This window comes from Morchella sextelata (genome assembly GCF_020137385.1).
Source record: "Morchella sextelata strain SCLS chromosome Unknown scls_14, whole genome shotgun sequence".
Taxonomy (NCBI): domain Eukaryota; kingdom Fungi; phylum Ascomycota; class Pezizomycetes; order Pezizales; family Morchellaceae; genus Morchella; species Morchella sextelata.
The window spans coordinates 25,977-44,159 of NW_025408629.1; the positions used below are offsets into that span (position 1 = coordinate 25,977).

Consider the following 18,183-nt stretch of genomic DNA (forward strand, 5'->3'; position numbering starts at 1 on the left):
GTTGGTGGTGGGTGGTACTTCGGGTGTTTAGTTCTCTAAATGAGCCTTCCATGTGGTCGACGAAGAAGGTGACGGAGGAAAAGAAGTCAACAGGATTGGCATTAACAAGTGGTCTAACCTGATCAAGGGCTCTTCCCTCCAAACAGCTGACCGTGTAGATAACCTTTACTGTCTCATTGGCAGTGTTATCACGGTTGATCTGGTTGGTGTTTTGTTTGATTGGTTCAATAGCGATGCTGAGGGCGTTACTAACTACCCAATACATATAGTTGAGGTCTATTCTGGCGTTTGATTCCTGGAGGACAATCCTTGAGTAAAATGTAGTCATATCTGGGTTTGTATTGTTCATTGTATGGGGCGTGTTCTGCGAAGATGAAGAATGGTTCATTGTTCAGTTGGATTTGTTCGATGATAGTAGATTGAGTTGATTGAGCCTGTTGGGTTTCGGCGGAAGATGAGGGGGCAAAAATTCCTGTGGGTAGGGGTCTCACAAAGCGGAAGTTCAGGAAGCCTTGCTGGGACATGACGGATATCCCGGATCGGTTGGGGGCAGGGGAGACCTGTGAAAGTCTTCTTTTCCTGCCTGCAGTCCTCGGTGGGGTAGAGGAGCATAAGGGGGTTGAGTATACCAGGTTATAAGTATTTTGCTACGGTAACGAAGGTTGTTTTCCTTTCTTAAGCAAGGGGTTTGGGGGGGATAAGGGTTCACAATTCAGGGACCAGAGTGACAATAACTTAATATAAAAACAGATGTGCGATAAGATTTTTGTATATTATTTGGTCTATGGACATACAGGATCGTGTTTGCAAAATGATTTTATTGATTTTGATAGGATTATAAGTTGTTAATGTTATGTATTAGAGGTTAGTTTATGAGTATATTTGAAAATTTTCTTTGGGTTTCTGGGTTAGCGGCTCTCAGATAAAACTAACATATTTCAAAAGAATTCAGTTTGTGGATTGGAAAAATATAATCCAGTAAGTTACGAGAAGTAATCCATTTGCTTAGTAATTTTGACCAACCCTAACAAGGGGAGATGGAAAACCAGACTGCAACAATACACAATATGGAATGTCGGTCATGGATCGTCACTCACATATTGGGTTGCAGGTATTGCACATAGCGTTGTTTGAGATTGAAATCCGAATTAGTGTTAGAAAACACACCGGGTGGTAACCTGGAGGTCAGAATCCGAGTTGGTGTAAGAACACACAACGGAGACAAAAAGTGGGATTCGCCCGATACGGTAACCCGCTGTTCGGAATCCGAAATTTATGTATTCCATCGAAGCAGAGGATGGGGAAATGCGGCATCATTGAATTTCGTACGCCGTCATGATCGTGGGCTCGAGACGGTGCGTTCGGTGCCATGCAGTCATCGATCGTTGTACCCGCGCGGTGAGTGGCGGTGCCGGGAGTGAACCAGGACGTGTCGCCAAGACTCACGGTGAGTTACCCTACTCAACGGGCCCCAACCACCACCTCCGCCCCCGCAATCACGACCACGACCCCCTGTACGCGCATACCTGATGATGGGAATGGACTCGGATCGTCCTGTTCAACTCATAGCCACGGAGCCCGGAATTGTAGGGCGACGGTTCCCGGGCAACCTCAAAATCCTGTCCGACATTCCACTACTAGAACCCTCACCCTAACATGGGTTGAATTTAGTTGAATGCTTGAAAAGCCATGAGGACATTCATGAGTGCTCTGGAAACATTAGACCCAATTGGACTCTCTAATTCAAAATTCGTTTCGTTCTGCTATCGATTTGGATTGAAAGGAGTAGGTGACGTTTCAGCCGCTCAGTATATGAGTCTGGCTATTCAGCAAGCTCACCCCAAGATGGCAATGCCTATCCATTTTTGCTGCTTATGCATTGACATTGAGCTTTTCAGGTGAGCTGTATCATAGCTTTGACCTGAAGGCTAATTATGTCTTTCACGAATCGACCAAAACATACACCTCCATCAAAGGTTGGCTAGTCATCTCTAGTATACAGGACAATGTTCATATCAGTATCCCGCAGCTGACCGTACAGCAGCATTGAGGATATCCACATTATATATCATTTGAGGGACTGGTATCTTCCTATCCTTTGACAACGTCGTATCAATACAAAGGGGGTAAGATGAGGGTTGCATCACCTTGTATGGGTATGATGAATGCCTCAGCTCAGTGAGCATTGGTAAGTGCTCTGGGAGCACTCACAGGTATCACTCGGGTTAGCATTCATGCCAGCATACGCGGGAGCATTCGCGGGAGCATTCGCGGGAGCATTCACAGGACTATTCGTGGGAGCATTCGCGGTGCCGTGAGAAAATTTGCCGTACCATAAGAGCATTCGTCGTGCCGTGATTGCATTCAAGAAAACTTTGAGAGCATTGGAAAGTGATCACATGGTACTACTGACATAATCAAAAGAAACAAAGGTTCTATAGGTGCTATTGACGGGGTCACTTCATCTTAGCCTCTCCGGACGGGGAGCTAATCTCATGGTGGCTTTCATGGATCGACTGGTGAATACATTGCGTTACAAGGAGTTGGATTAGTCAGAAGGGTTCTATTTGGTTCTATCGGGTTCTGTGGGTTGTAAGCGTATGAGTCACTTCGGATTTGTCATCGCTAGGATTTCGTTAGGTATATTTAGGAAGGTTTCGTATTCGTTTCTTGTTCTTCTTCTTTTCTTTCTTTTACTACGCAACGTCTTCTGTATCTACACTGTCTATTACTATACAATATTATCTTTCTTTTCTTTACTCAAGAAGACCACCGCCTCGCTTCCGCTTGTCCCGTTGACCCTTACCAATGCTAGAGTCCCTTAGGACCCCTATCGCGAGTTCCCAAACCGACCCCTACTACAGCCTTCATACCCTGCGGAATACTCGCTACCCGCCCCCTTGAGAGTGGCCCAGGTGAGTAGAGCTTTGGTGAATGACCTCCAGACGTAAGCCATATCTCCTGGCAGTGGCGGAAGGTTAGGCACTCCTGGGATGGAGTTGGGCGCGAATAGTGTACACTGGCAGCGACAGGCCGTTAGGTACTCAGGGCGTGGAACGCCCGGCAGGAAGAAGAGGCTACGCCCTGAGTAATATGCGAGCTTGCTGTTAGACCTAGTCAAAGAGTTCTATGAACGTTATCAATGCAAAACCAAAACCTACCAAGTGTTAGACCTCGGAGGGGGACTTGATCTGTAACGACATATTGGCATCACGGTCGGATATTGTGTTAGGGTTTAAAGAGAAAGTACTTGACAACGAGATTAGAATTAGTAATATGGGTTTCCTTTGGGTTCTATGGGTTTCCATTGTACGAATGTATGAGTCATACTCAGACTGGGGTTATTGGATCCATAAAGGGATTCTGTCTCTCGTTGATGTTCTGTTTCTCTCTTTTCTCTTTATTCAACTTTCTTCGTTCTCTTTGTATTGTTAGCTTACAAGACTATCTTTGTCCTAAATTACACAGAGTCAGGTCACCTGAATCCTGGGATTTAGATAGCCCACTTGAGTATTTCTACAGTCCATAGTTTAAGTCCACGTCGTCTGCCTCAGTTGTTTTCCTTGGCAATCATTGTTTATACTTCCATCCACGTCCAAAGGTCTACGTAACATACATTTTCCCAATCTAGCCTTTCCCACTCTTCCCTAGCTTGGGCTTCAATAACTTTTATGTTTTCATTAAGAGTAGCCTCTCTTCACCTTCCGGACCTGTCAAAAGGCATGGCTAGGGAATAGTCGTGGGGCTGTATTGCGGGTGCGGGAATGTCAAGTTAGACGAACTCGTTGTCACGCTACTCATTGTTTCCTCACTTTTTTCCTGCGGGTGTACATAGAACCAATTCTGAACCATAGATCATGAAGAAAACCCGTAAAAACCTACCCAAAATGCCCAAAATTTCTCGGGGGCGCTCCTCGCGCCCCGGTGCCCCCCCCCCCCCCCCAAAACCCACCCACCCGTCACCTTAACCCTGAGGGCCGTGGTTGACCACAGTCCGACTGCAGTCCATCAAAAAGGGACGCCCGACTCCGCCAGTCTGTGAAAGTCAGCGCAGTCGGTCGTGGACGGGTCTATACCCAGCGCTGAAGTCTCCAGCACTAGTTACATACTCATGGCAGAGGTTCTAACGATTGATCAACGTCAATAGATTGGACAGTATATTTATTCCTCTCCTAGGCTTTAGCAAATCTATATGGACAAACAGATAAATATTTAAGTCAGAATGGATATTCCATTCCCTGATTATAGTGGCGCGGCAGGAGGCCGCACTGTTTTTTTTTTTTTTTTTTGTTTAATTCATCGGAGGCCGCACTGCACTTGTATATCTACATAATAACCACAAGCCATGTAAACAACACCGGCACTTCCAGCTAGCCTTCATCGCTTCTAGTTCATAATGGGCATAAACAAGACAACACTGTTGAGATGGTTTCGTGATGAAAAACTTGATTGATTGATCAAAGTACAGTGATGATTCGTGACACGAGAAGGAAAAGAGGAAGACAGGAAAAATGACAGTGGGTGCGGGTGTAGGTACAGGTAAGCAACGGTCACAGAGAGCCCCCTTTGATACTTCCTCCACTGGACGCTAATGACCGTCACTCCAATAAACACGAGACTAGAGTAGTCTTCTCTCGTCTTCTACCAATAAGTTTCATCTTTTGTAATTGCCAATACATCAAGGTCGGCCTTTCCAAAGTCTCCAGGCTTCGTGGCCAGGTCTTTCCGGCGAAAATGACCTTCAATGGCTTGATCAGATTGCAATCTCTTTTAATCAGTGCCACGTCAGATCAGACAAGACTGTATAGTTAGGGTTAATAAATATTTTCCCTCAAAAGAAAGTCTTGAGACCTTTGCATAATGGTCCCACATTGTGCATTCCGCTTTACATTGTATCGTCTTCTCTTGTCCGAAGTCTCTAGATGAACTCTTGCCAGATTTTATCTTACACGCTGCAATACACAAAACGGGGTTATAGATCAATTCCAGAGACAGGGCCTACGTTTTGCGTTTTAGGAACGTTTAATGGTACGAGATATTGTTGGACATGACCTGTAGCATTTATTCATCCCCTCACCCAGATTGCCCATCTAAGCCTTGCCCTTTTCCGCCGGCAGTACGATAACGTGTAGGAGGCATTTCAAAATAATTATATCACTTATTGCTAGCGCTAGTACAGCTGGCAAAACTTATTTCTCCTTATATTACAAAATAAGAGCAGAATAAAGACAGTAGAAATATCCATGTTAATTGGAAAAGCGTCGAATGTTTATAAATCAATATAAGCGTTGAGACATGAACATTATTCGTAAATCCTGTGAAATCGCTTAGCATGAGTTGGAACGAACCTTAAGCCAGAATCTTTCTAGGATTGGAACACACCTTTCTTTAACCTCTCTCCGTCATATGCCGATCTCTATCATACGGTCAGTGTGTTTGTGATACCTCTGGACTGTATACTGCTTGATCGCGTAGGACTCCCATGAGAGTTTCCCTTTGTTATTTCGTAGTGGATGAGGTCGGAAATAAAATCACTCCTTGATTCCACCAGTCAGCTGATATATAATTAAAGGTACTTATGCCATCAATCTTTTAGCTTACCTAAACTCGAAAGCCACACAAACGGCATATGTGATTGCGAGAGTCATAGACATAGAGGTTGCTACTCTGTAATCCATCCATTCAGATGGATGAGGCATAAACGGTGCGTCGAATGGAAGGGTTACCGCCAGAAAGCATATGAAAATCCCGATTCCTGATATTATAGCAAATACAAATCCGTAGAACACACCAGGGGCGGTTCTATCCTCCCACTGATGCTCCAGTGACAATTTGCAATCAGCACATTTGTTCCTGAGTTTGTGACCATGCCAGTACTTTGAGCTGTTGGATTTGTTTTCGACAATGGCTTCCGGCATCCCTGTCAAGATTCGTATCATTGCAGCTTTTTCCTCTTCCAAATCATAGGTGATCATGGTTATCCCCGTACTTGTTTCCAGAAATCTTCCCACAACCAAACTGACAGTCCTGGATACCCACATGACGCACATAAAAGCGGCCACGAATAACACGGTCCACTCGAGAGAACCTCCCCAGATGCTTCCAAACATAAAGGTGAGTGCCAAAATTGATGCGGACTGTATCATACCATCCAAAGCGGTTTTGATGTCATCTGAGCGGTTGGAGTGATGTGCTTTTCTCACCACGATTATTCGTGGGTGCGGTTGTCCTAGCCTGTCAATCGTGCGGTGCAGCCAGTTCATCTTGAAAAATGACAAACGAGGGCTACAAATCTCAAATCAGCCAAGGAAATGGGGTATGAAGCTTGGTATGGCATACATCCTGCAGCGGAAAAAAAAGCCCCCCATCTCACCAATCCTCGCTATGGCCCGCGTGATTCTAGACGATTTCACCGGAGCGACTTCTACATGCATCACCGAGCATTTCTGGCATGCGGTCCTACTATCCGTAGGGTCCGCAGGCTGATCCGGTATAGGTGATATATACAGGACTTCGTCGTGCTTGGTGAACGAGGACACGGCAATGGTGCGAATGATGGCGGAGAGTATGGCAGTTACTGACAACCAAGAGTTAAATATTATCGTTGTGGTCTCTGGACAACCCCATATGAACCGTATGGATTCAATCTGCGGAAGAGCTCGAACAAGAGTGCCAAACAGGAGAATCTGTATAACGTTGGATGTTGTTATCACTATACTGATGTAAATGGACCGCTTATTTCCGGATGTGCTGGACGCGAGAGCGCAAAGCTTCGGATTGCCCACCCCCACTTTGTACAGTGCGCCCAACTCCTCAATCTCTTTCGCCAGCTCGTGCTCACCCATGATTTCGCCAGGATTTGCTAACAGTGACAGAATGTAAGCGATTGGGACATACAGAAATACTATCGCGCAGCTGAAGATTTATTTATATACCGTATTTTGTTATCTGGGCGGCTGTGCAAAGATCCGGAACGCTCATTATCTTCTCATCCTTCAATGTCTTCTTGTACGTCATCGTCAGGCCTAATGTCAAGGCGCTGGTGAATAGCGCTAATCTTGTGTTTATGAAGTTTAGTGATCTGATACTCGCCATCGGCATCGCCGCAAAGGTCAGCATAGCAGGGACGAGAGTCATGACTGTGGTCGCAGCAGAGGAGGCCGCTTTGTCATATTCATCCGAGTTTTCGAGAATTTGGAGATAGGCACCCTGGCAATCCGATTTTCCAATCGAGATACCCCAAATCCTCTCAACGTACTGACCAGTCTCGTTTTTGACAAGATGAAGTCTCCTAGGCGATAAGGAGGGCGGGTCGAGAAAGCCATCCTGCGCGCTGGTGCCCTCGAACATTGAAAACAAGATCAGTAAAACCGCATAAGAGCAGTTGGAGAGCACCCGGCCGCTTCGGAGGGAATAAGTCATGGTACAGCTGCAGTTGACGCCACGATACAGCTGTGAAGAGATGGCCCTAGATCTTGTCCAGGCATTAATTCCAGTACTAGTACTTGACAAAAAGTTAAATTAGGAGATTTCGACAAGAGTGAAAAGTGTTCCTACCGAAAATAGCACCTACAATTGAAATTACCAACCCAATCTTTCGAGCTATCGCCGAGGAGCAGATCCGTAGAGCTAGTTCTGTTCGCGTGGAGGCCAGGTACTTGGCAGTATAGACTCCCGTACTACCGAGTATCCTGGATATATATATAGAACGTGTTGGCTTTGTTGAACTTCGCATCAGGATCACTCCAGTGTAGAGACCTGGAGAAGAGAGAATTTAAAGGTGTTAAATATGGTGACGGACGACAGACTATTTGTTAGATCGAAGGTACATACCCAAGTCATCCACAATATATATATATCCACACGGCCAAATGGTGTGAGCCCTGCGCCTATTGGAGAGTGATTTTTAACCCCCCCGCCCCCCAAACATGCCCTGCATGTCGCACAAGTACTCTGCATCTCGAGGGTCAGATTGCAAGGCACCCACCCGTGTGAATAAGACTTCTGCGTGACCTTGGTAATTAAATTCCCAGACCAACACCACAGGCAGCAAGCGCTGCGCCAATACGCGGGTACGTACATGTAACTAGGTACTGTATATCTACTATATCCCCTCTTTTGAATATTTAGAATATTCAATACTTAGGAGACTTAGTTTTTCGTGAAACCACCACACCTCTACTCGTCCAGACGCGGGGAATCAATTTCAAGACGCGATTGCCCATAGCTGCTCGAGCACTTAGTATGCATGTCTCAGGTTGCCGCAGCTGCACATCATCGAGTGATCACACAAGCACTTCGATATGTGTAAACATTACGGGTAACACACCCAGGTAAACTTTCGGACACGATAACAGCATTAGCCTGGGCAATTTTGAGATATTCCAGACTATACCGTTTACACCGCGAGGCGAGTGCTCTCTTGTGATTGAGGCCGGCCATTTTGGCTGTATTTCATTTCGGCCGGAATATTTTGATTGGCCCTCTACCTAGCAATAAACAGCACTTTAAAGGACTTCTTCCGATGGCGATTCTTCAGGATTGACTGGGTGTTCGTATACCCCGTTGACCGCCTCGGATTAGAGAGCGCAGAAACATGCCCGACCACCGCTTAGAACAAACCCTTGCAAGCTAAGCTTTGTATATAACCGCTGCTTGTCTCGATAATCTTTCTCAATAGGCATCCCACTCAACGTACAAAGAGGTTGATATCTGTCTCTCGCCTTGTATCGAACCCCTCCGAAAGCTTTGCTTAGGTCAGTACGTACTGGCGCCAGTAAAGCACCTACATGATGCGCTCTAGAGTGGTACTCTAGAGTAGAGTGCTCTACGCGCAAGAGGCCTGAAGTACCCGGAAATGCAGCTGCAAGGTTTTGGTGTATTTTTGACTTCTACTCCAATGGCAATTGCAGATTAGGGCTTGCATTTCGGGGTACTTGTTACCTGCTGCGAGTACTCTGGTGCACGATGCACCAATCGTCACTGTACAAACGTGTACTTTAAGCACCCTAGATGTACAATACGAGAGTACAAGTAGATTTACTATAGGTACTTTGTAGTAGACCAGTTTGCTCTCCTGCGGTACATATGCTTAGTATAAACAAAGGTTTACTGAGATTCTAAGCAAGAGATAAAAATGCTTTTATTGTAAATACCTCGGGCAATAGGCTGAGAGAGTTACAAGTGTTGACACCTAGCTACTGGCACTGATACGTGGCGCCTAATTCAATGTGTGCCGAAAAAGAAACTTTTCGGCAGAGTTGGGTTGGCCATGATTGGCGAATGCGCAGTGTCTCACTTGGAAAACTATGCGCATGGCTAAGACATGCATACCGCTGTAGCTGGAGACTTCAGGTTCAAACACCAGCTGCACCTACTCAAGTTAGGCCGGTCTTGTTTCTTTTCGCGAGATAACCAAACATTTGAACTAGATCCTGGTCAGGCTATCTGGAGGTATGCCAGCCTCGTCATTAACAAACCCACTACAGAACCGAGCTTTGGTGTCTCGGTGTGCCTACTCTATGTCGCACCCCCTCATACCCGCTGCTTAGCACTCGTGTTCATGTCAGTAAGATCTAATGACAGCCGAGTGGCGAGCTGAAAATGCTTCGCTCTCGGCAACCCATCAACGATAGCCCCAACGAGCTAGAAGAAAGCTTGGACCTGCATACAATCATCTACTCTATGTAGAATCTCCAGAACTGACATGGTATTAGAGCATTTTACCTGCGCTGTTTCGACAGAAACTCAGTTTGGGCAGCAATTCATGCAAATAGGAAGTGCAGGTGTTTCTGTCCAAATACTCAAAATTGTAGCCAAAGCAAAAATTCACTGTCAGCCCATCGCGCCTTCGCTGCGAGGTGGTCGCTATGTGGAAGAGTAGGATATTTTACACAAAGAGTGTTTTTTGGGCGCAATGGCCATTGTATTATGTAAAGCAAAAGTCGGAAGGTATGGCCAGTCCCACTCTTGAGATCTCGTGAAATCCAGTTCGAGCTGGGAAACATGAAAAGCCTACCGCGAGTACTGCGCTATTTTACACCACCCGTCTCATCCCTCGGAACATGCACGCCATATACTCGCAATTTCACAGCGTTTCCGGACGCAACTGCTATTGCATACACAGAAAAAACCCGCCAAGGCTATCTTTTATATGGCATGCAATAGTGGTCGCGTCCGGAAACGTCAAAAAACTACGAGTACATGCATACTCGTTCTATCGTCCGGCCTGCGGAGTAGATGAAAGCTCTCTCGCGACAGGAAAAGTTTCCATCCTTGAAATCGAGCTATGGGTTAGGGTTTTCACACGTGCTACTATATCGATATAGTATTTCATACCTGGTTCCAAAACGAATGCCCTGGTAATGATACATGTTTCTTTTTTAAAAAATAAAAAAAAGGATAATACTAAGCGGTCTTACAATTCTGCATGTGTTTTCCCACTCCACCGGGTGGAAACTACCACAACCTTTCAATTCTAAGACATCATCTGCTCTGCGACAATCGGATTGATCTTACTGATGTTTTGTTTTCTCGCGTGACCTGGCTGCCCACCAATATTCATGCACAGGCGAAACCCGACTGGTTATATGTATACAGCACTTTCCCACAGTTCCCATCGAGTGGAGGGGCGGGGGGGGGGGTGCTTTGGAGGCGGGGAAAAGCATCAACATGTGGGGCGTATATTTACTGGCTTTCTATCGAAGGGCTGTATCAGGTTTATCACTAGGATGATCATGGTAGACGCCTTTGATATGAGGTTACATACTTTAGGGGGGCCAAATTTAGATACTGCTTGCCTAAAGTGACAAGTCAATAAAAAGTTACCATCGAACCCCATTGTAAATCACTTTGTGAGATAGTGGAGCATGCCACAGGCCAGACACGACTCTTCTTCTGTCTTTCTGTTTCCGAGTGATATATCATGATGCATTCCCGGAAGGTGTGCGAGGGTGCTGGACTGGGAGAATATGGTCAGATCGCTTAGTATGCCGAACAACTTTTTTCTTTGACATGGTCCCGAAGCTGTGAGAAATCTACCATATTTATTATTTATTGCCTGGTGTCTAACCACATAACAATCTACATATACCCCGCTCGTTCAAGAAACCGCAAATCACGTGACTTACCGATCATGATCTACTACGCATGTGTGCCATGCCTGCCTAGCTGCGCATAAGTACAATACATGATATTGGATACTCCACGGTAGAGTATATCTCTGCACGCGCACCACACGATATGATGTAGCTATCCGCACCAAGCAACCGGTGGGTTGCCTGAATTATTGATGTGAGCTGCCTGAAAGCTGTTTGCACCCTAAAAGTCAGCCCGGAAACACACGTCTCTACAGGTCTTACTCGAGCACCTTTCCTGTGCCTGTTACTACCTCTGTATCAAGTATCTCGTCGCTTGTGTTCGAATCGAATCCTCCATATTCCATAGTGTTCTCTTGAGTGCGATATTGATTACCAGTCTCGATATCAGCTATTCCTAATCTCTCAAAATCAGTCATAGCATTAGGCCAGCAATCCTCTTGGAGTGGATAGGAATCTACCTACTTGCGTCACATTGCTCATGTAAAATCAAAGATGGCATCTTCATCTAGACAAAAGTACCCATTCATATGTCTCTATGATCATTTCCAGCGCAGAGCACTACTAACAAACACCTTCTAGCACACGAATCTGCAACCAATTCTCCCGTACCGGTACATGTACCTTCCCCAACTGTCGCTATACGCACACCTCCACCGGCCCCCCTCCCCCGAAGGCTCCATGCAACTACTTCTTCGCGCGCGGTCATTGCCGTTTCGGTGATGCCTGTAAATACTCCCATGATACAAGCGTTACTCGTCCGCCTGAAGATCCCGCCAGCGCCACCTCACTGTATAAAGGCTGGTCCGAATTGCTCGGAAGTCGCACCTCCGCTCGCACCGCACGCGGACTCCTCTCTGACCTGACTGTAGACCAGATGGAACGTTTCCTGGCCGATGCGCACAAAATACTGGAGATTGGGACATCAGAGTCGGTACAGCAGCTTATTGGTGACCTAGGGTCGGAACGAGGGTTGAGGAGAATTCTGCAGTTGGTGGAGTCCAATTTTGCGCTTGGGTACTCGCCGAGTGGGATGGGATTCAAGAGACATTGTCTTGTATTCTTGAAGGTGGTTGCACACGAAGAGATGCGGGCATCGTTGGTGCTCGAAAAGGAGGTTGGAACGATCTTCAACTTTATATATGGCCCGGGTGGACGACGGGGGATAGACTTCTTCACGAGAGTAGTTGATCAGCTTGAACGACTCTCCGAAACAGACACGAGGGAGGAGCTTGAGGGTGCGCTGCTCCCAACGGCGACTGCGCTCTTTAATACACTGAATTTGAACGACGCCGCGGCAGTACAGGACCAGTTCAAGAAGATTGCCAATACCCTCATCACCATGAGCACAAGACATGGAGACTCGGGCGGTCCCTTCAACTACACCTATAGATGCGTGCAGGAAGAGCTCAACCGCATCAAGGTGCTCCTGCAAATGGCGGACGCAATACCGAGCGCGGGCTCCAGAATGCAAGTCGCGTCGCATGCGCCCCTACAGAGCTTTGCGAGGCATTCCGTGGACCTTCCCGGGGAGCTATCTAGGGAGGGGCCCAGGCATGATAATGATCATGCGGATATAGCAAAGATCAAGATTCTGCCTACGAGTCAGGAGATTAGCTCCCATAGAAACGAATTCCTTCCCCAGAGGGCGCTCGAGTATCCCCACCATTTGGAGGGAATCGCCAGAGTTCTGGATTTCCAGTTTAGACTACTCAGAGAGGACACCGCCGGACAGATCAGAGAGGCGGTAAGAGCCGTTCAAGACGGGTGGGTGGAGCTTGTGGAGGAAGGTGGCAAGGGGAAGAAGAAGGGAAAGAACTCGGGGGTGCGGACACTGCTCTATCGGAATGCGGTTATCGAGAGGATCAGGTGCTCTCAGAGAGATGGACTAGTTTTGAATACCACCTTTGATCAGCCATCAAAAGTGCAGGCATTGACTGATAAAGCGAGGAAGGAATGGTGGGCAAAGTCAAAGTATCTTCAGGTTGGATCGCTGCTATGTCTGGTGGATAATTTCAAGAGAAGCACCTTCTTGGTCGTCTGTGAGCGTACTGCCAACATCGCGGATAATAAGAAGAATAGGCCGGTCCCCCCTCATGCGGAGATGGAGGAAGGGATCCAAGACCTAGGGAGCAATAAGGAAAGGGCAATGATAACTCTCCGCTTCGCTGGGACAGTCACGGAAGTTGATATCGAGAATGTATTCAAGGACGTTGACAGCATGGAAGGGACCACCCAAGTGCTTGTCGAATTTCCGGGGCTCCTCTTCACTTCCTTTGATCCAGTTTTAAAGTGCCTCCAACAGGTCTCAAAAACAGGAAATGTTCCTTTCCCAAAGTGGCTGGCTCCATCGCCAGTGTACGAGTACGCATCGGAACCAGGTTCAAAAGAGGTGGATGTTGCTCCTCCACTTTACATGACGAAGCCCGGGGTGTCTCTAGACCTGAAGAGCATCACCGGCGAAGGCCAACCATTGAGCTACTCGGTAGGACAAGACTTCAATATGGTGAATCTTCGGCAGAGGACCACCCTGGACCATGGGCAGTGCGAGGCCTTGATTGCGAGTTTGAGTAGAGAACTTGCATTGATCCAGGGTCCCCCGGGGACAGGAAAGTCTTATCTTGGTATTCAAATCGTGAAGGTCTTGTTGGATAACAGGGCAAAAACAAAAATTGGCCCCATCATCTGTGTGTAAGTCTTGTCAGGCTTCTCCATTTGTATCATTATATAACGACAGAAGCTGATCCACCACGCAAGTTGCTACACGAATCATGCTCTTGATCAATTTCTCGAACACCTGCTCGCGGACGGGATCACCAACATCGTCCGTATCGGGTCACGCTCAAAGTCGGAAGCCGTCGCTGCGCTCTCGCTCCAAAACATCTCTCAGAGGGCCGACCGCACACGTCTCGAACGATATCAAGTTGCCAAAGCCCGCGAGAGTATCTTGGAAATCGAATCATCCATCGAAGAGGCATGTAGGCAGCTCCTCAACCCAAAGGACCCAAAGGTTCTAAAGGAATTCCTTGAAGAACACCATCCCACAGCCTTCACCGAGCTGTTCAGTAATGAGCCGGATGAGGAGGGATGGGTACGAAAGAGGGGGAGGAGAGGAGGCCGCTCGGGCACGGGGGAGATCCTGGGTGATTGGATTGCGGGCCGGGGGCCAATGGATCCTAATCGTATCCCGCGAACGAACCGTCCTGTTGAGGCCCTACTTACGACCAGTGTCTTTGAAATGTCTCGAATAGAGAAGTTGAAGCTCTTGGACTACTGGTACGACTCGATGAAGGAACTTGCCAGCTCGAAGCTCCTGAAAGGATCAGAGGACCATACTGTGGAGCGTTTAAATCTCACCCGCCAGTATCAAGAGCAGGAGCGGCGGTGTCTACAGGAAAGCCATATCATCGGCGTCACAACCACCGGCTTTGCTTCACATTCAGACCTAATCCGTTCAGTCAATGCAAAGGTCCTAATCTGCGAGGAAGCGGCGGAGGTCCTCGAAGCACATATTCTCAGTGCCCTGTTGCCAACCGTGGAACATGCAATCCTCATCGGGGACCATCTGCAACTGCGACCACAGATTATGAACCATGATTTTTCGATGGAAAACCCGCGTGGGGGGAAGGCGTACGGGCTTGACACATCACTCTTTGAGAGGACTGCTGATGTGGAGACATATGGGGGCAAGAAGTTTCCCGTTGCGAGCCTTGATACACAGAGACGCATGCACCCGACGATTGCATGTCTTGTTAGGAATACGCTATACCCATATCTAGTTGACCATCCCGATACTGCGGATCGTCCCAGTGTCAAGGGGATGGCTCGGAGGATGTTCTGGATGGATCACAGGGTGCTTGAGGATGGTGCGGATAAGCTGGAGCTCATCCAGACATCGCATGCGAACGAGTTTGAAGCCGATATGGTTGTTGAGCTGGTACGACACCTTTCAAGGCAGGGCGTCTACAAGAGTGGGGAGATTGCAGTTCTCTCGCCGTACCTAAGGCAGCTGTTTGTGTTGCGGCGGAAACTGGCATCGATGTTTGAGGTTGTGGTTGGTGATCGAGATCAGGAGCAGCTGGACGAGGAGATGAGCGGTGATGAAGAGATGCAACCAATAGCAGTACCAGTGATAGTCCCATCCCAGCAGGTGAAGAAGGGGAGTCTTCTGAATGAAGTGAGGGTTGCTACAGTAGACAACTTTCAGGTTTGCATAATCCTGCCCGGGCATGTCGCAAGAGATTGTTTCCATTTTAATAATGTGAGTTTTAGGGAGAGGAAGCCAAAATCATTATCATCTCGTTGGTGAGAAGCAATAAGGAGAAGAAGTGTGGGTTTTTGAAAACATCAAACAGGATCAATGTATTGCTCAGGTTCGTACACCAAAAGCCCAAAGGCTTTCGATGCACATCCAGCTAACATTGCGCCACAGCCGAGCAATTGATGGGATGTATATCATTGGCAATGCAGAGACATGCCGTCCCATCGACATGTGGTCAAAGGTGATTACCATGTTTGAAAGAGGCCAAAATATCGACAAAAGACTGGAGCTCTGCTGCCCCCGCCACCCTGAAACGCCAATCTTTGTCGCCGAACCGGATGACTTCCATCTCTTCTCCCCCGAGGGAGGCTGCAGTGAGCGCTGCGAGTGGCGACTAAAATGCGGTCACCCATGCTTGAAGAAATGCCACTCGGAGGTGCTTCACCAGAGTACAATGTGTCTGGAGCCCTGCAATCGGACATTCCAACACTGCACACACATATGTCCCAAGCCGTGTGGTGTGGCCTGCGGCAAGTGCGACGAGAGAGTACGCGGAGTGCGTCTGGCTTGCGGCCATGCACCGTCCTCTCTGCGGTGTCATCAATTGCAGGAACTCTCGGAGATTCGTTGTCGCCAAAGGGTTCAACGGAAGCTCTCAGCGTGCGGCCACGAAGTCATGATGGAATGCCACCAGGACCCCGATGTCCACCGGTGCTCTCAGCCCTGCGGCGGTGTTCTGCCATGCGGGCATCCGTGTCAGTCTCGTTGCACCGAGTGCACGAGGGTGCGGAACCAGGGCGAAGAAGGGGCCACGGTAATCTCAGTCCATGGGAAATGCAAGAAGCTATGCGGAAGGAAGTACACAAACTGCCCACATGCCTGCATCAGCTCCTGTCATGGGGGGGAGGCATGCCCGCCCTGCAAGCAGCAATGCGAAATTCGCTGTGAGCATTCGCGGTGCGGAAGGACCTGCACCGAACCCTGTGCTCCCTGTGCGGAACGGTGCTCGTGGACATGTGTTCATCGACAGGAACGCTGCGAGATGCCTTGTGCCGTCCCGTGTGACATCAACCCGTGCTCTGAGCGATGTGAAAAGCAACTTGACTGTAGCCACCAGTGTCCGTCTGTGTGTGGAGAGAGGTGCCCGCCTGCGGAGTTCTGTCAGGAGTGTGGGACGGAGGACGCGTTGGGCAGGTTGGTGGATCTGATCACGCTTGAGCCGTACTCTGAGATCAATGTCGATACGGATCCGATCATTGTGCCAACCTGTGGTCATTTCTACACCATGGAGACGTACGATAAGATCATGGGGATGAAGAATGCATATGAGATCAACGAGCTCGGGCAGATTGTTGGTCCAAAAGCACTGGATGGAAGTGGCGGAACCACCGGTGAGCGCAATAATGAAGAACCACCGGATAGGCTGGTGGTGAAGAACTGCCCAGACTGTCGATCACCTCTCAGAGACATCCATCGATATAATCGCATCGTGAAAGTGGCCTGTCTGGACGAGTCGACTCGAAGGTTCTGCACGAATTCCCAAGCCAACTTTCTGGAAATATATCAGGAGGTCTCCGACGCCCAGGATCTCTTCCAAGCAAACCGGGATGAGTTCATTAGGAGGCTTCATGGGGCTCCCAAGATACGTGGAAGAGAAGGCAAGATTCCACAGGCCGTTCAGGACCGGACTCGTAGGACACTCATGTTAGGAGCAAAGATCCAGCGTTTTATCGGAACTGTGTCCGAGGAAGAACAGCCCTACTCCAAAGTTCGACAAATGGCCATTAGCGCCCAAAGAAGGCGGAATGCCCAAGGCAACTTTGTGGTGGATAGCTCTGCGGTGCAGATGGGGTTCCGTTTGAAAAGCCAGAACTTACTTCTCTCATTCAGATGGGAAAGCCTGTGGGACACACACTTGGTCGCTGCAAGCTTTCCCGAAAATGATAATTCTGTTGTTCCTCTCAGGAAACAAATGCTGAAGGAGCTTCGAAATTTGCATGGGCTATGCTCAGAGGTCATTGAGGAATGCCAGATAGGAAGGCTCTCGAAGTATGAGGTCGAAGCAAGACTGCGGCGAGCGCAGTTTTTCGCACTATACCGGTTGGAATCCAATGTGCAGAGTCAGCAGCAACAGGGAAGTAATACACAACCAAATCCCCCAATGGGAGGGAACTTTGACGAGAATGGTCGGCAAGAGGAGGAGAGAAGTCTGGATATCTGTGACGCTCTATGCATAAGGCTTCCAGGAACGGTAGGGCCGCTCAAAGCCCAGATTGATGAGGCGCGAAGGCTACTCAGAGGGATAGCATTCTACACCACAGTGTCTGCCGAAGAGAAGCGGTTGGTACATCTCGCGATGTCAGCAGAATTCAGTAGCACGGGTCGGTGGTATACTTGCGCAAATGGTCATCCAGTAAGTTAAATCTCAGATCAATTGGCCTAATAGAGTACTACTGATATTCGTACCATAGTTTACTATCGGGGATTGTGGAGCTCCAAATGAGTTGACGAGGTGCCCAGAATGTGGGTCACCGATCGGAGGTGATCACTATGGGCTCGCAGGTGGAGTCAATCGCGCCGCTGAATTTGTCGCCCTTGATCAGCGAATGGGCCGGACAAGAATCTAGGTTATTAAGAGGGACAAGATCAGTAGTAGCGGAGAGGTATTTTGGACTTGAACTTAGCATCTATTCTCCTTCGTTGACGTTGTTATTTTGTTGGTGGATACATATTAGGTCGATTGATTTTCCTACATTTGTTAAGTAACGCTTATGGAGGGAAAGAATGAGTAGGGGGAAAAATTGTTAACTACAAGTAATGCCAGGT

The 18,183-nt window shown here is 48.0% G+C and overlaps 4 protein-coding genes across 4 annotated transcripts; 2 read left to right on the plus strand and 2 right to left on the minus strand.

Moving 5' to 3' along the window:
• Positions 1-304: 304 nt before the first annotated feature.
• Positions 305-524, minus strand: H6S33_002885 (uncharacterized protein; the record flags this gene model as incomplete). The annotated part of the gene is made up of 1 exon (XM_044834323.1): positions 305-524. A coding segment is annotated over one exon (220 nt), but the record flags the coding sequence as incomplete, so codon positions are not given.
• Positions 525-5,601: 5,077 nt separating this feature from the next.
• On the minus strand, positions 5,602-7,350 carry H6S33_002886 (uncharacterized protein; the record flags this gene model as incomplete). The annotated part of the gene is made up of 4 exons (XM_044834434.1): positions 5,602-5,920; positions 5,990-6,285; positions 6,508-6,862; positions 6,936-7,350. Coding segments are annotated over 4 exons (1,385 nt in total), but the record flags the coding sequence as incomplete, so codon positions are not given.
• Positions 7,351-11,591: 4,241 nt separating this feature from the next.
• Positions 11,592-16,037, plus strand: H6S33_002887 (uncharacterized protein; the record flags this gene model as incomplete). Its single annotated transcript, XM_044834545.1, has 6 exons — positions 11,592-11,614; positions 11,679-13,787; positions 13,854-15,303; positions 15,369-15,469; positions 15,529-15,813; positions 15,869-16,037. 6 exons carry the CDS (start codon positions 11,592-11,594, stop codon positions 16,035-16,037), a joined length of 4,137 nt encoding a protein of 1,378 aa, XP_044692094.1.
• Positions 16,038-16,232: 195 nt separating this feature from the next.
• H6S33_002888 (uncharacterized protein) lies at positions 16,233-17,984 on the plus strand (the record flags this gene model as incomplete). The annotated part of the gene is made up of 3 exons (XM_044834656.1): positions 16,233-16,526; positions 16,577-17,770; positions 17,829-17,984. The coding sequence occupies 3 exons, from the start codon at positions 16,233-16,235 to the stop codon at positions 17,982-17,984; spliced, it is 1,644 nt and encodes a 547-aa protein (XP_044692095.1).
• Between the last annotated feature and the right edge of the window lie 199 nt (positions 17,985-18,183).